The sequence below is a fragment of the Corvus kubaryi genome, unplaced genomic scaffold (genome assembly GCF_017639235.1).
Source record: "Corvus kubaryi isolate FWS band 111438036 unplaced genomic scaffold, C.kubaryi_AGA036_p1.0 37292, whole genome shotgun sequence".
Classification (NCBI taxonomy): domain Eukaryota; kingdom Metazoa; phylum Chordata; class Aves; order Passeriformes; family Corvidae; genus Corvus; species Corvus kubaryi.
In genome coordinates this window covers 1,793,258-1,813,716 of record NW_024581091.1, presented here as the reverse complement: position 1 = coordinate 1,813,716, position 20,459 = coordinate 1,793,258, and the positions used below count along the sequence as shown (strand labels likewise).

Sequence of the window (20,459 nt, the reverse complement as noted above, 5' to 3'; positions counted from 1 at the left end):
GCTGCCCAGGGGTTTGTGAAGCCTTTGTTCCATCCCTTCCCGGGATCCCAGGGCACCAGAGCCGCGGGTTTCCCGAGCTCGCTCCGGAGCGCCCCCTGCAGCCGCGGGGGAACCATCGCACCTGCCCTGCTCACCGGGAGCCGCCAGCGCCCCTGCCGGCTGCGAGCGGAACTGCACCCGAGGGGAAACAGCCTGACAGCCGAGAAGGCTGGCACTGGGTTTGTGATTGCTGTTACTGCCGTAGTTGTTGTTGTTTTGTTTGACTGGTTATATACATATATATATAGAGAGTAAAGAACTGTTATTCCTATTTCCCACATCTTTGCCTAAAGGCCCTTGATTTCAGAATATAATAACTTGGAGGGAAAAGGGGTTATATCTGCCACTTCAAGGGGGGCCTCTGCCTTCCTTAGCAGACACCTGTCTTTCAAAACCGAGACAAGCTGCCTCTGTGTAACACCTCTCACTTGGGAACATGAATAAATTTAGTCTAAAACTTCCCCATTAGTGACTGAAGTATTAATATTAAAAACCTAAAGAATAGTGAAATCCACGGACAAGGATTTTTCCAAATGTTTACATGATTTTGAGTACCTGAGATTCAAATATACCTGGCTTACAAAGAGAAGATTCCCTCCAAAAATCACACCACGTCCAAGCTTGCAGGAAAACCAGGAGCATTTGCAGCCAACAACTGGACCAGGATGCACACTAGGAAATTTCTGCCACCACTGCCAAGGGACAGAAGATCAAGCCTGGAGCAAGCACATGTGGTTTAAAATTGTTCAGTGTCCCACACTGAGCAAGGAACTTCACACAGGAAAGTAGTAAAGGCCTGTTTAGACTGAGGGGTGTATTAGAGACAATTTTAAAAAATCAAGGATATGTCTCTAAAGCTCAGCTGTCATTTAAAGATGGAAGGCCAAGAGATTCAGAAAGGGGTTTTCTGTGCTGTAACTTGAAGGAAAACGTCTGTGTTTTGCTGTTCAGAAATGATTTAGATTTGAGTTTTATTTCTGTTTGGAAGATTTAGGAAAAATTCAGACATGCAGAAAAGTCACAGAAGGTATCACAAACTGAAACTTGTTTGCAGTCTGCAGCTGAAGGAAGCTGAAGGAGGAAAGTCCATTGAGTCTTTTCCTCCTTCAGTATTTCCAGCTAAATCCTTTCATGACCCCTTCAGACTCCTCTAGCAATTTACTTTCGTAGTCCTGCGGCTTCTCCAAGCATGCCTTCTTGCCCGTGGGCCCGGAAGCCCATTTAAGTTTGGGCTTTGGAATTTTTCCTGGTTTTGAACTTCGTTGGAGGAAGTGTTGGGCTCAGCCTGTGTTGGGTTCAGCCTCAGCTTCGAGTTGGCCTGGCCATGGGTGGCACTGATCAGGGGGCCTGACCTGTCACTTGGTTTTCTGGCGTGACCTTGAACTTGCCTCATTGCCCTGAACTTTCCTTGTGGTATAGGCTCTTGGTTGAACCTGGCTGTGTTCTCTGGGCCTGCCAAGATCTCCTTGCACAGGTTCTGTGGGAAGGAGCCTGGGCAGTGAGGTGCCTGCCCAGCCTGCTGCGTCAGGGTGCTTGGCTCCCAGTCCCTTAAGGAGCAGCTGGTCCTTTCTGGGCCCCAACATCCACCTGACGGTACTTGCCCACTTACTACAAACTTGAGCACTGACTCCTGGTAGTATTTCCTGGGTGCTCTCTCACTGAAGATGTAAAAAATTACGTTGCTATCAATTGAAAATAAATGTGGAAACATTTAAATATTGTGATTCATGTAAGAGCAGGGGAGGCACACGAAGATGCTTTCAAGTGGATGCTGTGAATTCAATTCTGCTGTAAGTAGCAATATTCTCAGTTGGTACCCTGCAGGAGCATCCCCTTCTTACTGGTGTCTGGTCATCTAATGCTTCATCCTGGACCTTTTGAGGTAAAATATTCCCATGGACTCTCATGATCATTAAATGATCAGATGCTTATTATATTCATCTGTTTCACATCTTCTGAAACAGAACAATTAAACCTCTGAAGCCAAAAGAATGGTGAACAATGCCCACAAGAAAGGAATGCATCACATGCCAACAGGATGTCTTGATAGTGTTTTTTACTTCAGGGATTTTGTTAATACATGTGAGGTGGGAGGAAAATTATCAGATTACAGAAGAGGAAAGTGGGGCAGGGAAATCACCTTGGTGACTTCAGTGGGGTGAATAAGACCCTTGCAATCCCCAACGATGTGTTAAGTCAAATAATGCAGAAGAGAAGAGAAATAAATCATGCAAATCCTTCATTAGAGGATTGATACCTGTGTCAGCTTCAAGCAGGAAGTTCAGCTTTCAGGTGGTATCTATAACAGGCACTACCATGAAAACAAAATGGGCTGCGTTGAAACCAGTGTGTCACTTGTGGCTGAATTTCCTGTCTCTAAGGTGTGGAGCAAAACGATAATCCACCTTAAATCCTTTTTTCTGTGATAGTTTATTTGTTTATGAAATGTGATGAGGGTGAAATATATTGCCTGAATCCTTTCCAAAGGATTATAAGGCAAATCTGTCCCAGAAATGAAGAAAGCAAGACACTATTTTTCTGAGTCACAGATTTACCCAATTTCTTTTTAAAGGTTTAAAGTGCCTGAAACATTAAAGATAAGCTTGTACCCATAATTTGAATTGTTTCACACAAAACGTACAGAATAAAGTTGATGTTTCTTTCAAATGTCTTCTAAATCCATACTTCCTAGTATGCTTGGAAACTGCCAAACCCTGATTTTGAAAGAAGGAAAACCCAGTATCACTTATATTGACTGAGGTTTGTACTACTTGTGTTTGAGAATTGTGCCAATTCCTTATTTAATCATGTAATCCATGGCAATCCTCTGCTCCTATTTTTTTTTAATGCATATATGTCTATAAATATAAATATTAAAATATTAATCATGCAGTTCTCAAGGCTTCTAACTTTTCTCCATACTGTATATTTTGGTGTTTATTTTTCTGAATCTCTAGAAATGATTCTGAAAGCCTCAGTAACTCAAGCTCATCTCCTGGGAGATAGAAAGCTTCAATCTGTGCAGCCATGTAATTGTGTAGAGGAGAAGTCAGGCACAAGGAAATAAAACTTCAATCTTCAGCAGTAATTAAGTTGCTCTGGCAGGAGCAGGAGAAGTCAGGCACAAAGAAATAAAACTTCAATCTTCAGCAGTAATTAAGTTGCTCTGGCAGGAGCTTTGAGGATGACAGTCTCATCTTTGATGAGGACTTGGCAAATCCTGGCTTAATCAGCTATCCCAGAGTCACAAACCCCTGCTCCAAAGCCAAGAGCTGCACTGAAATCTCCAGGGTTCCAGGTTAACACTTTAGGGACGTGGTTGTCTTTTTTCTGAATCTGTCCATCTTCCAAATCACGCACAGGGAATAAATGTAATTTACTTGCTGAATTTGTCTTGGGTTGTCCTTGTAATTTTCTTTTGCAAGGGACTCGCCTAAAGAAGAAAATACCTAATGGGTCCATGCTTTCACAGGTGCACTTGGAAAGCAAAATGCTGGAATTCTCTTGATTATTGCTCTCCCAGATACTCAGCAACTTCAGCTGGAATTACAAATGTGAAAATCAGGCCATTTATTCAATGGTACAACTTTAAATGTGAAAAACCAGACTGTTAACTTGCCTGTGGAAAGCTAGTATCACATTCCATACCAGGTAACACTAGCTAGACAATAGGCACATCACAAAGAGATTTCATATCCTTGGGCTGAGCCTCAGAGAAAATTCCTATATTCAAACATCCCCACGGGAATGGGAGCTTCAGATCCACATCATGATCTCAGCTTTGTGATTCAGACCTCTTCTTCACCGTACAAAAGCCAGTAGCTGGTGGTCGTGCAAGAGCCCTGGAGGGTGTGCAAAGGCTCTGGAGAGCTGTGGCTCAGCAGCAGCACAGTGTGCACAGCACTTCAGGGCTGAGTGTCCACTACCATTATTCATTTTTGCTGAGGTAGTGTGCAAAACCTTGACTGCAGGTAAAGAGCCCATTATTCCAAATACTCTTCAAAAACAAGAGAATGGGATGCCTGCTGGTGCTGGAGTCTTAGAGCCCCCTGCAAGCGCTGCACCAAGGGCTCTAAGATACTACCTGGTAAGATTTTGTAAGCGCTGCCTGGACACCTTACGTGTACACTCTTTGCCATTCCTGACTTTTCTAAGTGTGTTGCCTGCTGGGCTTATGCTGAAAAAGAGTATTTATTGCATCCACTAACTGATCCTCTTACAGTGAAAGATGCTTACTCTTGAGCCCCTAATGAGCTACACCGGGAACTTGGACTGAGCAGTGGTGAAACACTGCCTGCTCCAAGCACAGGCACTCTTCCTGAGCGCAAACACCGAAGTGCTGATTCCTGCTCCCGGGCAGGATGATGCCCTGCTCTCCTGAGAGAGGGACCACCTCAGCTCTTTCAAAATGACACTGTCCTTGCGTGCCTGCCTTCAGTGCAGAGGTGACGCCGCACACAGGACTCCCGGGATGACACCGCAATACCGGGACATTGCAACATGAGGAGGGGAGGATTTTATTGTCTTGCTGGAACTCATTACCAAGTTCCTGCCTCCAAGTACAGGAATGACATGAAAATGGCCTTTGGATGTCCCAGCAATGAATCACTTTGAAATGAGTGATGGCTGGTTCACAGGTTTGAGGATGAGGTCCTGAAAAAGAGCAAAGGTGTAATGTACTGGCCTTTTGCAATTCACCCTGGGGAACAACTGCTCCTGTGCCTCCAGCCTGCTTGTCCTCCCTCTGTACCAACACAGTCGCATGCAGCACCATGCTCTAGCTGTAATGGTCCAGCTGGGATAGAAAATGTGCCCTGGAAATCATCCCAGTATGGTCTGGCTGCTTCCTGAGCAGCACTGAGTGCTTCATACCCCTCACTGGCTGCTGCTGAGGTTCATGGATCCAGCATGTTATCAGAGGCATCCAACACTTCCTTAATTTACACCCATTGCTGTTAGCAGGAAGAGCAAACGTGACTGAACTTGTCACGAAATGAAGTGACCGATATGTTAGTAAGGCTAGTTCTGTGATAAAAATGCCATTATGCCTTGAAATTCCATTGTGTTGTATAACTTAAATTCAGGGTGCCTTCGTGCATAAAAGCTCTAGAGCAATTGTCACTAATCCTTCAGATATTTTCTGCCAGCTAATACAGTGTGTCTGATGCTTCACGCAGTGGATCACAGTAAATAATTTTCCAGGCAGTGCTGTTATGCTAATTGAGACACACAGTTTTGGGGAAGCCACTAAGATGTTTTTTATTTCTTCTCCAGTCCTGGCCTCCTCTTCCCACCTTTGCGGTGCAGCTTTTGCACCATCTCCCAGTTATTCACCACCAGTGTCATAGAGTCAGATTATAAAATGGACCCCCTCAAAACAAGAAGAATCACCCTAAAAGCAAAATGACCAGCATTGCAATGAAAGAAACCTGTCTGCAATGACAAGCACCTCAGAAATCTCAGCCCATCCTATTCCCAGGTCTCAAAATCAGTCCCAAAAGTGTTCCACCGAAAATCCGATTTGACTACATATTACGGAGAACCACTATTCCTTTCTGGGTTAATCTGTTCAAAACATAGTAAAACAGCACAACAGCTGTAAATTGGGAACTATCTTTGATTCAGAGAAGAAATAAAGACAAGCAAATAAAGGAGGACTCTGAGGAACTCACAATGGTGCAACATAACTTGCCCTAATGTTCCGCCTAAAGAATAAAATGTGATTTTTAGTGTCTTCAGAAGGCAGGCAACTATTTGTCTGAACTTCTGCCACTTGGTTTATGATTCTTACTGTCAAAAAATCACATAAGTACCCAGAAAATGTGTTTAAAAACCAAATTGCTTTGCTCTTATGCCTTCTGCTCCAGACACATGCTTTTCATCTGTAATTTCTTTTGGTAAATGATTACTATGATGTTTGGCATTTCCTTTTGGACTGGGCTGTGAAAAGGATAGGACATGCAGTGGCTTATACAGAATTACAAGCATTACTTACAGAGCACTCTGGGATGAGTTCAGGCCCTGACACACAACTTTGTAAACAGGGATCACAAAACACCCAATCCAGAAACTACATGATGAAAAATTCTACTGTGACAGAAAGCTTTGGACAGGATCTGACTGTCCATCATGGCAAGATTGTTTACACCAGAACAACAAAGAATACAGAAGCTTTTTCCATTCTGAGTATATCTTTCAGGGTTTTGAAGGTCAATAAATGGAGCATAGCTTGACAGTGGACATAAAAGACAAAAAATTTCAATGAGGTTGCACAAACACATTCCAGAACTCATTTTCTGCTTCCTGTCCAATTCTATGCCTTAAAACTGAAGCTTTATAACTTAAAGTTTATAATAAGAGAGGCTGCAAGTTCAAGTGTGATCTGTAGCTATTCCCTTTCCCACACCTCTACAATGTACTTCAGGAACTTGTGTGAAAGGTGAACAGTGACGTTCAAGTCAACAAGTGAACATCCTGCTCATCTTACAACATTAGCTGGAAGGAAATTGTTTTCAAACTGTAGTTTAGTAACCATTCTTTGGCCAAAACCACTGTCACATGACCCTCACCAAAGTGCAAACTGAATCCTTATGTACTAATAATTGTGCACCACCACTGGTATAGACCTGGTAATTATTGTTTAAGACACTGTTGCCTGAAAACTGTTTGGGTCCCAGCTGTAGGAGCTTCCTAGGCCTGCTATGCTCACCCAGACTTTTGTCACTCGGGACACTCCATGTGCAATCAAAGGTGCACTCAACACAAGAGTAAAAATAAAGCTCCTGTGCAGTAGAAGAGTTGGAGCCACTGTGTCAATGTGCTTTGAGAGTCTTACTGGATTTGGTGGAACAGAACTTGGCCAAATGCCTTAAGTAGAACAGTAAAACTAGAATACATGGGGAAAACCTTCTCAGGAGAGAATTTTTATAACCTCATCTAAGCCAAAAAGTAGATGAAGCATGAAGTCTAACCAAGAAGAAATGCTTCTAGGTGTCTTGCATTTCACATTTACTCTCTGGCAGTCTATGAGAAACTCTTCTGGAGCACATCTTACTAGCCAAGGAGTTTCTGTCCTCCAAAGCTGCCAAAATCATGGGAATTTTGCAGCAAAAATAGAAATGTCCTCTGAAGAATATGTGTGATTGACAGGATGCACCTTATGAAAGGCTGCAAGCTGGCGTGCAGTCACACATGCCGCTCCAGAAATGAAAATGATAAACCAGTGGCTGGAATCAAAGCTCATAATGACTCTCACCAGTTCCCAAGCTCTCTGGTGGTTATTACACTTTAGAGGAATGGGGAAGGGATATGGTTTTCTGTGGGTGATTAAACATTTGGCTCCATGCCCGGCTCTCATAATGGATGGTTTCCTGTTTAACTGTACTGGAATTGGATACCTCACCTGGTTGGACCCAACAAACAGGTATTGTCAGACCTTTGGGAAAAAGGTGCTGGGGAAAATCAAGCTCCCTGCTGTAGGTTTATATCCATGATCTACATTAAATATTCAGATGTTTGAGTTTGGTATCGATCACTAATGTTCTGTGTCACACAGCCGTGCAGCTATTCATGCTAAATAAAAGTGGGTCAGTTCCTGGGTTCTAATCACATTACTTCTTATAAGAGGAAGTTAGCTCTGTGCTGAAAGTAGGAGAAACAGTGACATACAAGAGTAATTTCCACATTTCATTGAATCCAAATGACAAATATTTTTTCCCAAATGAAGAAAAGGTGCCTTTAATGCAAAGAGAATCCAAGCCCAGAAAAAAGAAACGCTGAAGCCTAATACTGAAGAGAGGGTAGGGTGGGAACGGCAGAGGGAGATTAGAGCTTTTTGAAGTTCATAACACACCTTAGGAATTGCTACAGGTACAAACCCACTTGCAGTTCTAGCTGTGACTGTCCAAGCCAGCTCAGATCTTGGTTGATGGTGGTTTGGTAAACATCAGGGCCACAGACATAAATCAGTCATACAAAGAAAGGATCTATCTCTGATGAAGAAGAATGATCTGGGTAGGAAGTGATTACAAATCACTACTTTAACCTGTCTAGTCACTTTGCTTCGAAGAGTTAAAGATTAGCTTCATCATTTTCCCCCAAAGCACCAGGGTGAATTGCAAATGCACTAGAAACTTAGGGTGCAGAGGAGAGATGATTCAGTGTATAAATACGAAGAAAATTAGGCAAATATTTACACTGCTGAACAATGGTATTTTAAATTTCAAGTTCAAAATCTCAGATACTTTATGCACATATAACGCTGCTTTCCAGAAGTGCTGTAATTCTACAGGCAATATACAGGGACTTAAAACAGTATGAATTCTGTCTTCGTACCACTGGGCCTTTAAAAATGTAGGGAGCTACTTGTGAGTGCTTGGAAAAAATCCCAGGTGCAAGTTCCCAAACTCTCCCTGTCACACAAGTATTCTTGTTTGCTGTTACATACCTGTGAGGAGTGGGAGAAGGCAAACAGGTCATGCCTGAAGCATTTGTTTGACCTGCTGCTAACTCATGATCAGTGTTACAAAATTCACTGGAGTTTAAGGAAGTTCTCTATGCCAGGAGTTGCCAACAAATCAATATAATATCAATTGTTCCTTGGGGTTTTCCCTTTTGTATAGGAATGAAACAACATGAAATGAAGGAAAGAAGAGGAAAATCCAGTGACAAGAAAAATGAGACTGATTTCCCTGAAAATCATTACTTTCCAGCACAGTGCTCCCAAGTAGGGAAAGTAGATGTTGGAGGTGCTGCCTTTGCTCTTTTTTCTTGAGGACCAGGACTGGGTAGGAAGAGGTAGGACACAGGGTCTGTCCCCATCTCATCTAACCTTCTCAACCTCTGCCCAGCGTCTGTAACAGCTGCAGGAAGAAGTGCAATACCCAGATGCAACAGCGACTCAAATTCTTATTTGCACCTATTAAAAGGGAAAACTTGTCTCTTCCACAGCAAAATATTGAAAATTAACATAGCACAGAACAAGCAGACACAGATTGTTAATCTGCACAGATCAACGCCATGCACTCAGCTGGGCAAATATTCAACCTGTAAATAAACCGGCAGTACTGAGTTCCTGGGGAATAGTTACCACTCAGGTAATCTTTCTGCAGTGTCCAACCAGTGGATTCTGCTGAAGTTACCAGCACCAGCAGCAGAACCCTTAGGATGTGTTTGTACTGTTTTGACACTTGACATTTTCCCTCAGCTCAAGTGTCAGAGGTTGTTGTTTAAGGATCTAGAAACTCTGTCTTGGTTTCACGTGATGTAAGTATGCATACAGTGTGCTCAATGATGAGCAGTCCCGTGTGAAGCCAGCTTCCCTTGCCATGGAGATGGGCCCTCATGGATAAAATGCAGCTGCAGTTCCCTTCCTCTCCAAGTTCTTCTGTCTTCACCTTTTGTTCTCTCAGGTGCAGGTAAGAAGTACACATGTGAGCCCTCTGTCTCCAGTTCAGACTGATCTTTCCTCCAGACAGCTAAAGCTTTGGAAATAAAAAAAGTCTTGATGATTTACACAAGGAATTTGAGGCCAATGCACCCTCTTTGTCTCCTCACAGTTGTTGTGCTTTGCACCACCTCACCGCCTCTGAGTTCAGGACCTTGTTCTCTTTGGATCTACATCCAATGCTGAAGGGTGACTCCACTGAGTTTAATTTATTCCCAATTTACACCAGTAAGAGGGTGATTAGAATTGCAATGCCCATGGAATGTAGCATAGGGCTGTTAATTCTGCTTTGCTTAAATTCTTGAAAATACTATAGCTTTGGAAAAGCTGTCATTATTTTATCCTGGTCCCCCAAGCAGGTGAACTTAGGACACGGGCTTCTAGTTTTGGGACAGCTGAGGGGATATAGGCTGGCAAAGGGGAGGCTGGGGAGTCAGGGAGGGAACATAAGCAAGTGCTACTCCCAAGTACCTTCTCCAGTCCTTTCGCTATTCTCAACTACTCTTTCTGCTCAGTCCTGGAAATCTTGGCTTTGTCATACTAAAGAAAATATTTTTCTGAGTAACTCTTTTGTTCATGTATAGTAATAGGTTTTCAGTTACATATGATGATTAATGAAAAAAGGTATCTATCTAATAGGAAAGACAATACATGGTGATACAAGCTGCAATACTGGAAAGTCCCTGAGTAATCTTACTGCAATTAGTTTTTTTCTAAAAAATGCAACTAATGCAATTTAACTGGTCTCTTTTGTTCTTTGAAAAAGTTGCTGCATGCTGAGTAGCCTGAACGCCCTGACAGTGCTTCAGGCAGCATCCTGTCCATTTCTTCTTTTCATTTATTTATTTTTTTTCCAATACTACTTCCCTTTCTGGAGATGATTTCATTTCCTATGCAGTTACTACATACATGGGGAAAACCCAGGAATACACACAGACAGATATTTTCCATCAGGCTCAATCAGTAAATGGCTTTTGTTGTATTGTGAACCTGCCAAAGGGCACAGAAAGGAAGGACTGCAATTCTGGATTCTTTCAAACTGCTGAAAAATGTGAACCAAGTTCTGAGTCAACCAGAAATGTCCAGCTGGAAGCTCAGGGACTGCTGAAGGAAAGTTCATTATCGCCATTAGGGAATTTTAGATGTACAGCTGCAAGCGTGGAGTATTAAATGCACAGCACTAGGACCCAGAACAGCCAGCAGGATGAACACTGGGAAATCAAGCAGGCTAATAGAAAATTCAGGACAGAGAAAAAGAAGTACTAGCAATGGGTTTAGGCGTTATATAATTGTGTATTGGTGAAGCACCTGCTTGTGCAGCAGGGACATCCACATGCTATGTGCTCTCAAGACAGAACTCCAAAGTGCTTCTCCTGCCTCTAGACCAGAGATCTCATCAGCAGGGCAGGTGGAAAAAAACATTCACCAGCAGGGGTGTTGCAAGAATCATGGGCTGCACGGAAAATACCGGAATATGGATCATCATCTCCTGTGCTGTGAGGAAGTAGTGCTGTGGTACAGCAGAGATCTGCTTCTCATCTTTGTTCTTAGAAGACTGTGCAATTTTATGACTAATTAATACTCCTTTCTTAAACCACTTGCACAGTGACCTTTGTAACACCTGCCCAGTGCAGGACTGATTCGGCAAAGACCCTCCACTCCATACCCAGCACTTCTAAAAATTAACAAATACCATTTCCATTCTTGTTAATGAGGATAAATATCAAACACAAGCAGTTTCAGTAAGAGGGGAGGAGGCAGCCACACAAATTTCGGTGAGCCTCTCCTGAGAAGGAGGGCTCAGCAAAACAAGTTAGGCTTGCAAAATTGTACACTAGTGAAACAAAAGAGAATTAATATTTTTGGACAGGACTGATCAGACACTGCAGAAGCTCTTCAGAAGACAGATACTAAAAGTATCTCATGGTTGCATTTCTAATTACAGCCCTTTATTCTATATTTTTCATGTAAAAGTCATTCAGTGTGAAAGTTGGCCAACTTAAAATCTTGGGGAGTTTGTTGATATCTAATTAAGGAATAGTCAGGGGGAAAGACTTGGAGTTATGGCATTTTCAACTATAATTAATTTCTCTGTTTGGCCCTCTCAGGTCAGCCAACTTGCCTCAGAAAGGTTCACAATAGAGACCATCTCATGGCCAAAACACACATGACACTAAAGACCCTGACCGACAGGAAAAAACGGAAAGAAGTTGAGGTATTTTCCTATTGCAGATCAAAAATACGAAGAGATTTTGTATATAGGATCACAGAAGTGTAAGAAATTAAAAGGAAGAATATGCTTAATGGAAATCTAAAGTGAAACAGGGCTACCCTTTCGTGTCGAACCGAATGCTCTTTCGAAAAAACCATGGCAGGCCACATGGACTGACTCAGCTGCTCAGCAATTTTCAAATCATCTTTTACATGCTTGAATGTAAAATTCCAGGCATGAGGCAGGATTACTAAAGATTGTGGTGAACAATCATTGAGGGAAATGAGGACAGGGCACTGCAGGGGAAAGAAATTCCTCACTGCTCATGTGAGCATGTGCCGGTTTGGTCAAATTTAGAAATACATCCTCTGAGAGAAGGCAAGTCACCACCCCTCCCCCACCAGGTTTGGGAAAAATAAATTTTCCTCGAAGGAAAGTGAAAGAGATAAAAGCTATTTATTGAACACACACACGGGAAAAGGATAATAATGCTAAATAATAAAACTCCTCGCCCTGCTGAGAGAAACCTGGGAAAATTTCAGAGTCCTTCCGTAGATGTGTCTCTCCCCCTCCTTGGAGCTGGGATGGGGTGGTGGGCCCACCTCCAGGGCCAAGGCCTCGGTGGAAAGTCCTCCCAATGTATTCTGATGTTAACACCATCCAGCAGAGAGAAAAGGAAAAAACCAAAATCCCAGGAAAACAAATTTCAACTCTCCGAAGGAAAAAGAGCTGAGAAAAAAACTGCCAAAAGCTGGCTGGAAAGAAAAGCAAGCCAGGTGCTTCTCTTCCCTCTCGCTCTCCTGCCGCAGCTGGGAAAAAAGTCTCTATCTCTGTGTGTCCCTGAACAAGCTGCAAATTGTTTTGAAAAAGTTTTTCTCAGTTTCTCCTTCCCCCTCTCAGGCTCAATTTAAAGGTGTAGAGAGGTACAAAATTAATTCCTGGGCATAGGGCAGCGATATGGGATACACATCATAAAGTCACCCCAAGACAGAGCATAAGGAAATGTAAATTTCCTGGGCCCTCCAGTCAGAGAAGGGTGGGCAGGAGCACAGAGAAAATTATCTGAGAAGCTACAATGTTTTCACTTGGATACCTCAGCCTCTCTCCTGCCCTTTGTTTTCTATAGCTTAACTGATGCAGAAACCTTGATTAGTGGAATTACTGAATTTTATGCATACTGTAGCACCTCCAGATTGATCCGAACTAATCCGGCACGTACCAGTTTGCCATGTGATTTGGACAGGGACTTTTGCACCACACATCAGTGGACAGTCTGCATTCCTGTGTGTCATATAGTGCTGATAAGCACATCAGTACTCAGAAATCTTATCACTTGGTAGCTGTTAAGGCACTCTCATGCCAAGAAAATTGAAGCTTCTCAATAACTGTATTTATGACCCTTATGACAAAAAAGTGTTTATACAGCTGAAGGCGATCAGGTGTCATTTTTGACACTCATATTTAAAGCTTAGCAATGGCTCTCTTCAGTCAGAGTGTGTGTATACTAGAATTCCAGCAGCTCTTAATTCACCCACCTTGTGTCTCCAAAACAAGGTCCTTTTAAATCAATTGGAACAGCAGCTGGTCTCTCTCCAAATCACACAGTTTACAATAAAACATGTGACCTTTCCATTCAGAGTTCATTTCTTCTGACTTCCCTCTGTAACCACAGGTGAGTTTTTATCTTTGTCAACTCTTTTTTTGCAGGCCCTCTGAGCACTCCGCTCCCTACATCCTAAATTACAAGTCAAAGCATGGCCTCCAGAACACTACTCAGTTGTTCCCACTGCTCCATATCAAGATGTGTTATGCTGTAATCATTATATTGTCTCTGATAAATGTAAAACACCTAAGCCCTTGTTTTATATTTGAGTAGAAACACACAGAGCCATGAACATCTGGTCTGTCTGGACCAAGAAAGCAGAAATGACGTTTCCTTAAAACCCAACAGGCAGAAGGTTTTGCACAAAGAAAACAAAGGATAAAAGCTTCACTGCATATACAGTACAGAAAGAATAACTTTTTCTTTGAGATACTGAAAATCATTAGTGAAATTAAGAGGAATAACAGTTTCTTGGATTTATTTGGAAAAAAAAATCCACACTCCTTGAGCAATGCAATTCATCGTTCCATTTTCTCCTTGTACGCAGGCCAGAAGACATTTGCATCGATGCACTAGCTTGCATTTCTGTGAACAGCTTGCTGTGCATGGAAATAGTGTGTGAGGGGAAAATAAAAAGCCCAGCGTTAGGAATAAACAACCAGTCTGTGCTACTCTCAGACAACAGCACAGAACTTCGTAAAAAGAGATTGACCGGAGGCATGATAAAGGCCTACAGAATTACAAAGCCAGAGGAAATTGGGGATAAGGATCAATATCTACTTCTTGTTATCCTGTAAAAGAATCAGGAGGAAGCAAATGAAACCAGATTCAGACTGCCAGGGATAAGTCTCAAAGACACTTAATCTTTTCTTATGCAATCCTAGACACCTGCTGATGGCCATGGTTGAAGAGGGCAATCCTTAGACAGACCTCAGGTCTGACAAGCAAGGGCTGTAATTAAGGGTTTATCTGTTTATCTGTTAGCTCATCCAGCTATATTTGCTGCAAGCTGTAAAGTGACAGGAAAACCAGGTGCTTAATTCCATAGCTTCTGGAATAGCTGCTGTTCAGATCGTATACTCTAAGGCTATTTATGAACTACAGACACTGATAGATATGGTAACAGTAAGTGGAATTCAGCCTGGCATATGTAAATCCCTGAGACCTCCATGATCTGTCAGAGAAAAAGAACCTACATTCATTCATATTTGGTCCTATACTTTGCTCCTTTGACTTCCCCATTACCTGGCAGAGGAACAGTAATGGGAGTCCTTAATGTTTAACCCAATTAAGGCCAACTTTTATTATATTATAGTATTTGTCTTTACTGTTAAAAGAAATGGCTGAACACCTCTGACTTTGTCTGAATAATGTGTCTTCATGATTCCATCTTCAGTTTTCTTTATTTTCATCATAATCAGAAGAAATCTTCTCTTTACAGGGTCAAATTTAAATTCGCGTAAATGCATCGTTTTATTTCAGAAGCAGAATCCAACAGCAGCTTTTAGAATTTTCCTGCGCCCATATTCAAAACAGCAAATAACTAAGAAGTTTTGGCTTCAGAAGAAGCAGTCATCCTCAAAAGCCAAAATCCACCTTAGGTTAGGCAAAGCAACTCATCATATCATAATAACATATTCTGTATGTTCTCATATTCTGTATATACTACAGAGCCAGTCTGGATTCTGTTGCTTATCTCAGTGAAGCTAGATTTGAATTCATCAAAAGAATACTGTATTTGTGCTGAAGTTCTCTCAGCATCTAAAAAAGATTTTTTAAAAATGTACGTGAATATAAGGACAAGGAGAGCTAGTCTCTATATAATTTCTAGAGTTATTAGCTCCTACTTCTATCGTGTCTTAAAAAGGAAATAAATAAAATTGAAGTCCAAAGACACAGAGATGGAAAATCACAGAGCAAATGCCTTTGACCTGTGATGGAAAGTCATAAGGAGGACAAAAGAACAGCTTAAAATTATCCCAAGAAATACAGAATTACAAACTCCCTACAGACTGCACAGAGCTCACTCTACTTCATAAAGTGCTTTCTATTAATGAGAAGCAACTTTGTGGTAATGAAGGGAAAGGGGCTTACCCACTGACCTGTGACTCAGTGCACGGCAGCATCTCGCAGGTTCGGAGTTTCCAGGGGTATGACCCACCCGTGATGCCGGAGTGCCCCAGGTGGCCCAGGCAGGATATAAATGTGGCCTGTCCCAGAGCACAGGCACTTGCCACCCCGAGATCTGCCAGAGCTCACCCCACCACAGAACCAGGCCCAGGCCACACGAGGAAGACACGCTCTTGCATCATGATGGGCAAGACTGTGGCTGCTGTCCTGATCCTGCTCCTGATCTCAGCACTTGGGACACAAGGTAAAGAAACCCTTCCTAATGCTCTCCTGATTAATGGCCAGAACAAATGCTGATGAGGAGACACTGTGCTGTCTTATCAGTGCAGCAAAGGGCTCTCCCAATGCTGTCAGCAAAAACCTCTGTGTTGTTCTTCCTGTGAAAATAGTGAAACACTCCACCTTTTTTTGTTTTCCAGGTGAGGCTGTGCCACGCTCGGCCATCGAACTCCGATGCCAGTGCATAAACACCCATTCCAGGTTCATCCCTCCCAAGTTCATCCAAAACGTGAACCTCACCCCCAGCGGACCTCACTGCAAGAATGTCGAAGTCATGTAAGTGTTTTGCAAAAGCTTCCTGATTACTTAACAAGAGGGAAGCAGATTTTGCTCTTGGGATGGTGTAAGTTTTCGGTGAGCAGTATGAGCAGTGGACAGAAGCAGTTGCTCAGAAAGCAGAACAGCAGCACTCCCTGCTCCTACAGATGATGTGCTACGTGTTGCGAACTGCATGTTGTTTTGCCAATCTCTACTTTTTAAACACATGCAATACTTCGACCTAAATTTGCAGTCATCAGGCAGCAAATAACTTTCTAAAACTCTGGATTCTACTGTCTTGTGAAAATGCACGGATCCACGCTGAGCAAGTGATCAAAACATAATTTTTAAGGGCAAAAGGTCAAAAAAATGATCATATTTCTACCCAAGTCAATGAAAAAAACTACCATTAGAATACAAATCATACATTCCAGTTGTATTCCAGAACTTTTACTGTAAGTAACCAAATTCCTATGGACTGGGCAGTACAATTTCTGAATCAAGATGGAAAGATTTAACTCTTCAGTGGAAGACCGACACAAATACAAAGCCAGTTGGGGGAAAAAAAACAGTTTTGAAAAGAGGGAGAGCCCTGCAGATGGTTTAATGCATCAAACAAACAGATATGGCAAGATACAAAACCAGTTTAAAAAATCCCTTTAGGTTAGGCTACAGCCTCAGTTTATGCAGCTTAAAATGGCACGTCAGTGTATCCCTAGAATTATGTTATGAGAGAAAAGTGGCGTTGCCTTGGATTTCACTAAGTAGCTCTTTTCCCTTCCTTTCTTCCCTGTTGTAGAGCTACCCTGAGAGATGGCAGAGAAGTGTGCCTGGAGCCCACTGCTCCCTGGGTGAAGCTGATCATCAAAGCAATTCTGGACAAGTGAGTAATTTCTCCTCAAAAAGCACAGCTTATTGAAAAACCAGTATTTTAATTGGACTACCAAACATGGGCGGTGTGAAGTGCTCCAAAATTTTGTCTCCTCGGGCAGTTATTACCTTTTGTGTTCACTAATTGTGACAAACACTGTGATTGCTTTGAGCCTTAATTATAGCATTAGGTATTGAAGCCTTACCGTGCCACACATCCCTGGGAAGGTTACCTTCATCACCCCTAAGGCAGAAGCATTTTGAGAACCTGCAGCACAACTGCTCAGGAAATCCAGGCGTTAACTGAGTGGTTTTCTCTTGCTTGCAGTGGTAGAAAGCAGCCATCAGTTTTTCAAACTAATGGCATATAGATAAGTGGGGGGAAAATCAGGCTTCAGTCATCAAGTGAAGCATCAAACTATGGAAGTTCACTGCTATTAAATCCTTTTCAGAATGCCATGACGTGCCAGTGTCCCTTGGGTTGTGTCACAGCTTTTCAGGTGTTTGGGCACAGAAGCACAAAGTGGTGGATTTCAGCTGGTGCCAGCAAGTCTTACCTGTTTTATGGTTGATTTTTAATAGCCTCCTTTTCCATCTTCTTTCTTTCTAGGGCCAACACCAAACCTGAGACAGTGTCCTAAAACAAAGAAGAAAAATGTCCTAACTCTTCCAGCGAGGCAAAAATAGGGAGGACACTCACCCAGCTTCTGACAGCTCACCTCCTCCTGCCTCTTACATTCACAATTTCACAGAATTTAGAATATGTATTCCCTACTTTGTGGTTACTTGACAACAATACTTTAAGTCTTTTAAACAGGTCTCATTGTGTAGGAAAGAAACCACTGACACCTCAACAAGAAGGCAAAAAAAATGGCTTGTGAAGAACTATTGAGATGATTCTGAAATAATTTTTTCTAAACACAGCTGGAACAGTGCAGTGCATGCCCAGCAGAGCTTTCACTAAATGACTCCCTCCCTTTTTGCTAACAGTTTAGGAAAAGACCAGCAACAACTTCTCCCCCACAAAGCACGGACAGGTAGCTTCAACTGTACCTGGGTCACTGCCACTCACAGTGGGCTACTGGCTGAAGAGGGAAGTTTCCAGAATTAACATGTCAAAATTCTGGTACATCAGGTTTTGCGTCATTGTTTTCAATATATTATTTCTTGTGAACTAGTGTTGTGAAGCTATAAACATGTATTTTAATGCCATCTTTTGGCTACAAAACACCCATTTTATTTATTTATAGAATTATTTTTATTTATTTATTTATTTATTTATGTTGAAGATTGTTATACGAAAATTTTTATGTTTATGTACCTAATAAAAGCTTATTGAAATGTTTTCACTTCAGTATTGTTTGTTATTAATTTTCTTATTGGAAGAGAGAACTGAAAAAAAGAGAAAGCATTTTCTTTCAGTTTGTAGCACATAAAGGGTTTGCAGAAGGGCAAAGGTGGGTCTGAGTTGTGGGGGGGCGGGGCAGCAAATTAAAACAGCAAATTGTTGCCTCTGTAAAGTGTAGATAATTAACAATCAGAGGAATTATGAAAGTTATCTACTTTCTTCCTCTTTTCTTGTCTGACTCAGTGTTTTCAGAAGTATGGACGATAAAATTCCCAGATAGTAATGAACAAATACTGGTTAGTCACAGAACTTGCTGTGGCCATAGCACTGTGGTACTCTGACAGCACAGCAGCTGAGAGCATGGCAATGAACAAGGGTTTTCATTAACTTAAATAAACAGGGAAATCTTATAAACATAAGGAAGTCACTGAGCATCCTCCCTAATTCCTGTCAGGAGGGAGGACTACATCAGGGAAAATCCTAAGAAACAAAGATGTAATTATATGGCCTCACATCTACCTGTAGCACAGGAATTTACAGAGGAATGTTGAAATTCAAGCACCGAACACTTGAGATATGGGATAGTTGAGCAAATATTTTGATATTTGTTTAGGTTTGGTCTTTTCCAACAAGGAGCCACTCCATATTCTGCACAATCAGCTCATGTTTGCTCATGGTGCAAGACATAAAGGGAGTTTTTGGCAGTGTTTGAGCAAGTTCTTGTGCAAGAGGACGACTATTCTGACCACACTTTGCTCCCTGTCCCCATATTTGCCCCTGCCCCACCGCACAGCATTGCACAGCCTTATAGGCCTCAGAACGGGAAGGAGTCAAAGTTTCTCAAGGAGACAGGTTTTGTTCAAACTTGTCTTAGAACTTTAGGACTTCCCGTTTCCTGAGGGATTTTTGTAAGCTGCCTCTTTTCAAAGATCTAATTTGGAGATAAGGATGTTGAAAGTATCAGCCAAGAACAGGGAGAGGCTGGGAAGAATCACTTGATCTGCACAGCTACAAAAGTAGGGGTGTATCCTAAAGGACTGGCACTGGCTTTAGTGTAATACAGATACATGTAACCTTTGCTACCAGGAAAATTCCTGTCAAGTTATTGGGAGCTGAATCACAGCCAAGGAAGGGCTCTTCTCATCAGTTCTTCTGTCCAAAATGTCAGCAATGGCTGCACTTGCAGGACCTCGAGCAGGGCATCTGCACCTTCCTCCATCAGTGAGACGTGATTCCAAGGGTAGAAATGACAACATATCACATCTCTGTTCTGTGTGCTGTCATGGAATAGCTTCCTTAGCAGCACAACAAACACCCTCATGCCTCCAAAAATGTGTTTCAGTGCTCTTGGAGACTACTAAGAGGAGTACTGTGGCTCTTCTGACTCGGTGTCTACCTTCATCAGACTGGGCTGCTCTTCTTTGATGGTAGAAGTCACTTATGATGTGTTTATCTGCTATCTTAAGCACCTGTGATTATCCTAAATGCATGGGGTTAGAAAGAAAAACAAGCAATTTCCTAAGTGCTTATTTTAATCAGACCTTACTGCCAGATACTTTCTTCTTTCATATTCTGAACAGATTAAAGTTTCAGAAGAGCTTAAGTGACTTTGGTGACAATGCCTTACTGCCAGATACTTTCTTCTTTCATATTCTGAACAGATTAAAGTTTCAGAAGAGCTTAAGTGACTTTGGTGACAATGCCTCAGTCATTTTAAGCTCATCATTTCCTGCTTAAAGACTAGAGAGAGTTTTCAGTACAGAATAAAGCATCTAAATCCCTTTAGCCAAACTGAAAATGACAAAATCCTTTCAGAGACCAAGAGAAACTAGTTGTGTCTTGCCTTCATAAAACACTGGCTAAATTACTTCATTGGATTGATATCAAAATATAGAGTGTAAGATTGGGATGAAAAGTTCCTGTAATTATGCTGTGTAACCGTTTTTGCACAAGGCACTTAAGCATGATGCAAAGAGCTGAACAGAAATTCTATGTTTGCAGAGGAGGGAAAAAGTCCCTTTATTTTGGCTCAGAGGGATGCCTGGTAATGTATTGATTTCCAAGTGCAAGCTCAGCATTGTTGGTTAAAGCCAATATCCCATGAAGAAGTGCAAACAGGAAGTGATGGATAACAATAACAACTTAAAGAAATAATTGAAAATATACAGCAGCAAAAGCTAGGGAGGTTTGAAGTGCCACTGAATGGACTGCACAGAGGTTTGGATTTCTTATGCAATACTCTCCTGTGTTAGGAAACCTGCAAGTGCAGAACCCA

At 42.0% G+C, this 20,459-nt stretch overlaps 1 protein-coding gene across 1 annotated transcript; it reads left to right on the top strand.

The window, feature by feature from the left end:
* Positions 1-15,457: 15,457 nt before the first annotated feature.
* Positions 15,458-18,111, top strand: LOC121664012 (interleukin-8-like). Its single transcript, XM_042026973.1, has 4 exons — positions 15,458-15,673; positions 15,849-15,984; positions 16,766-16,849; positions 17,447-18,111. The coding sequence occupies exons 1-4, from the start codon at positions 15,466-15,468 to the stop codon at positions 17,475-17,477; spliced, it is 459 nt and encodes a 152-aa protein (XP_041882907.1). The 5' UTR covers positions 15,458-15,465; the 3' UTR covers positions 17,478-18,111.
* Positions 18,112-20,459: the final 2,348 nt, after the last annotated feature.

What these genes read in the sequence shown, in the direction of transcription:
- LOC121664012 (XM_042026973.1), top strand. Translation starts at nt 15,466, where the DNA reads ATGCCGGAGTGCCCCAGGTGGCCCAGGCAGGATATAAATGTGGCCTGT. An exon ending in CTCAGCACTTGGGACACAAG is followed by an intron (nt 15,674 to 15,848) that starts GTAAAGAAACCC and finishes TTTGTTTTCCAG; the next exon opens with GTGAGGCTGTGCCACGCTCG. An exon ending in TGCAAGAATGTCGAAGTCAT is followed by an intron (nt 15,985 to 16,765) that starts GTAAGTGTTTTG and finishes TCCCTGTTGTAG; the next exon opens with AGCTACCCTGAGAGATGGCA.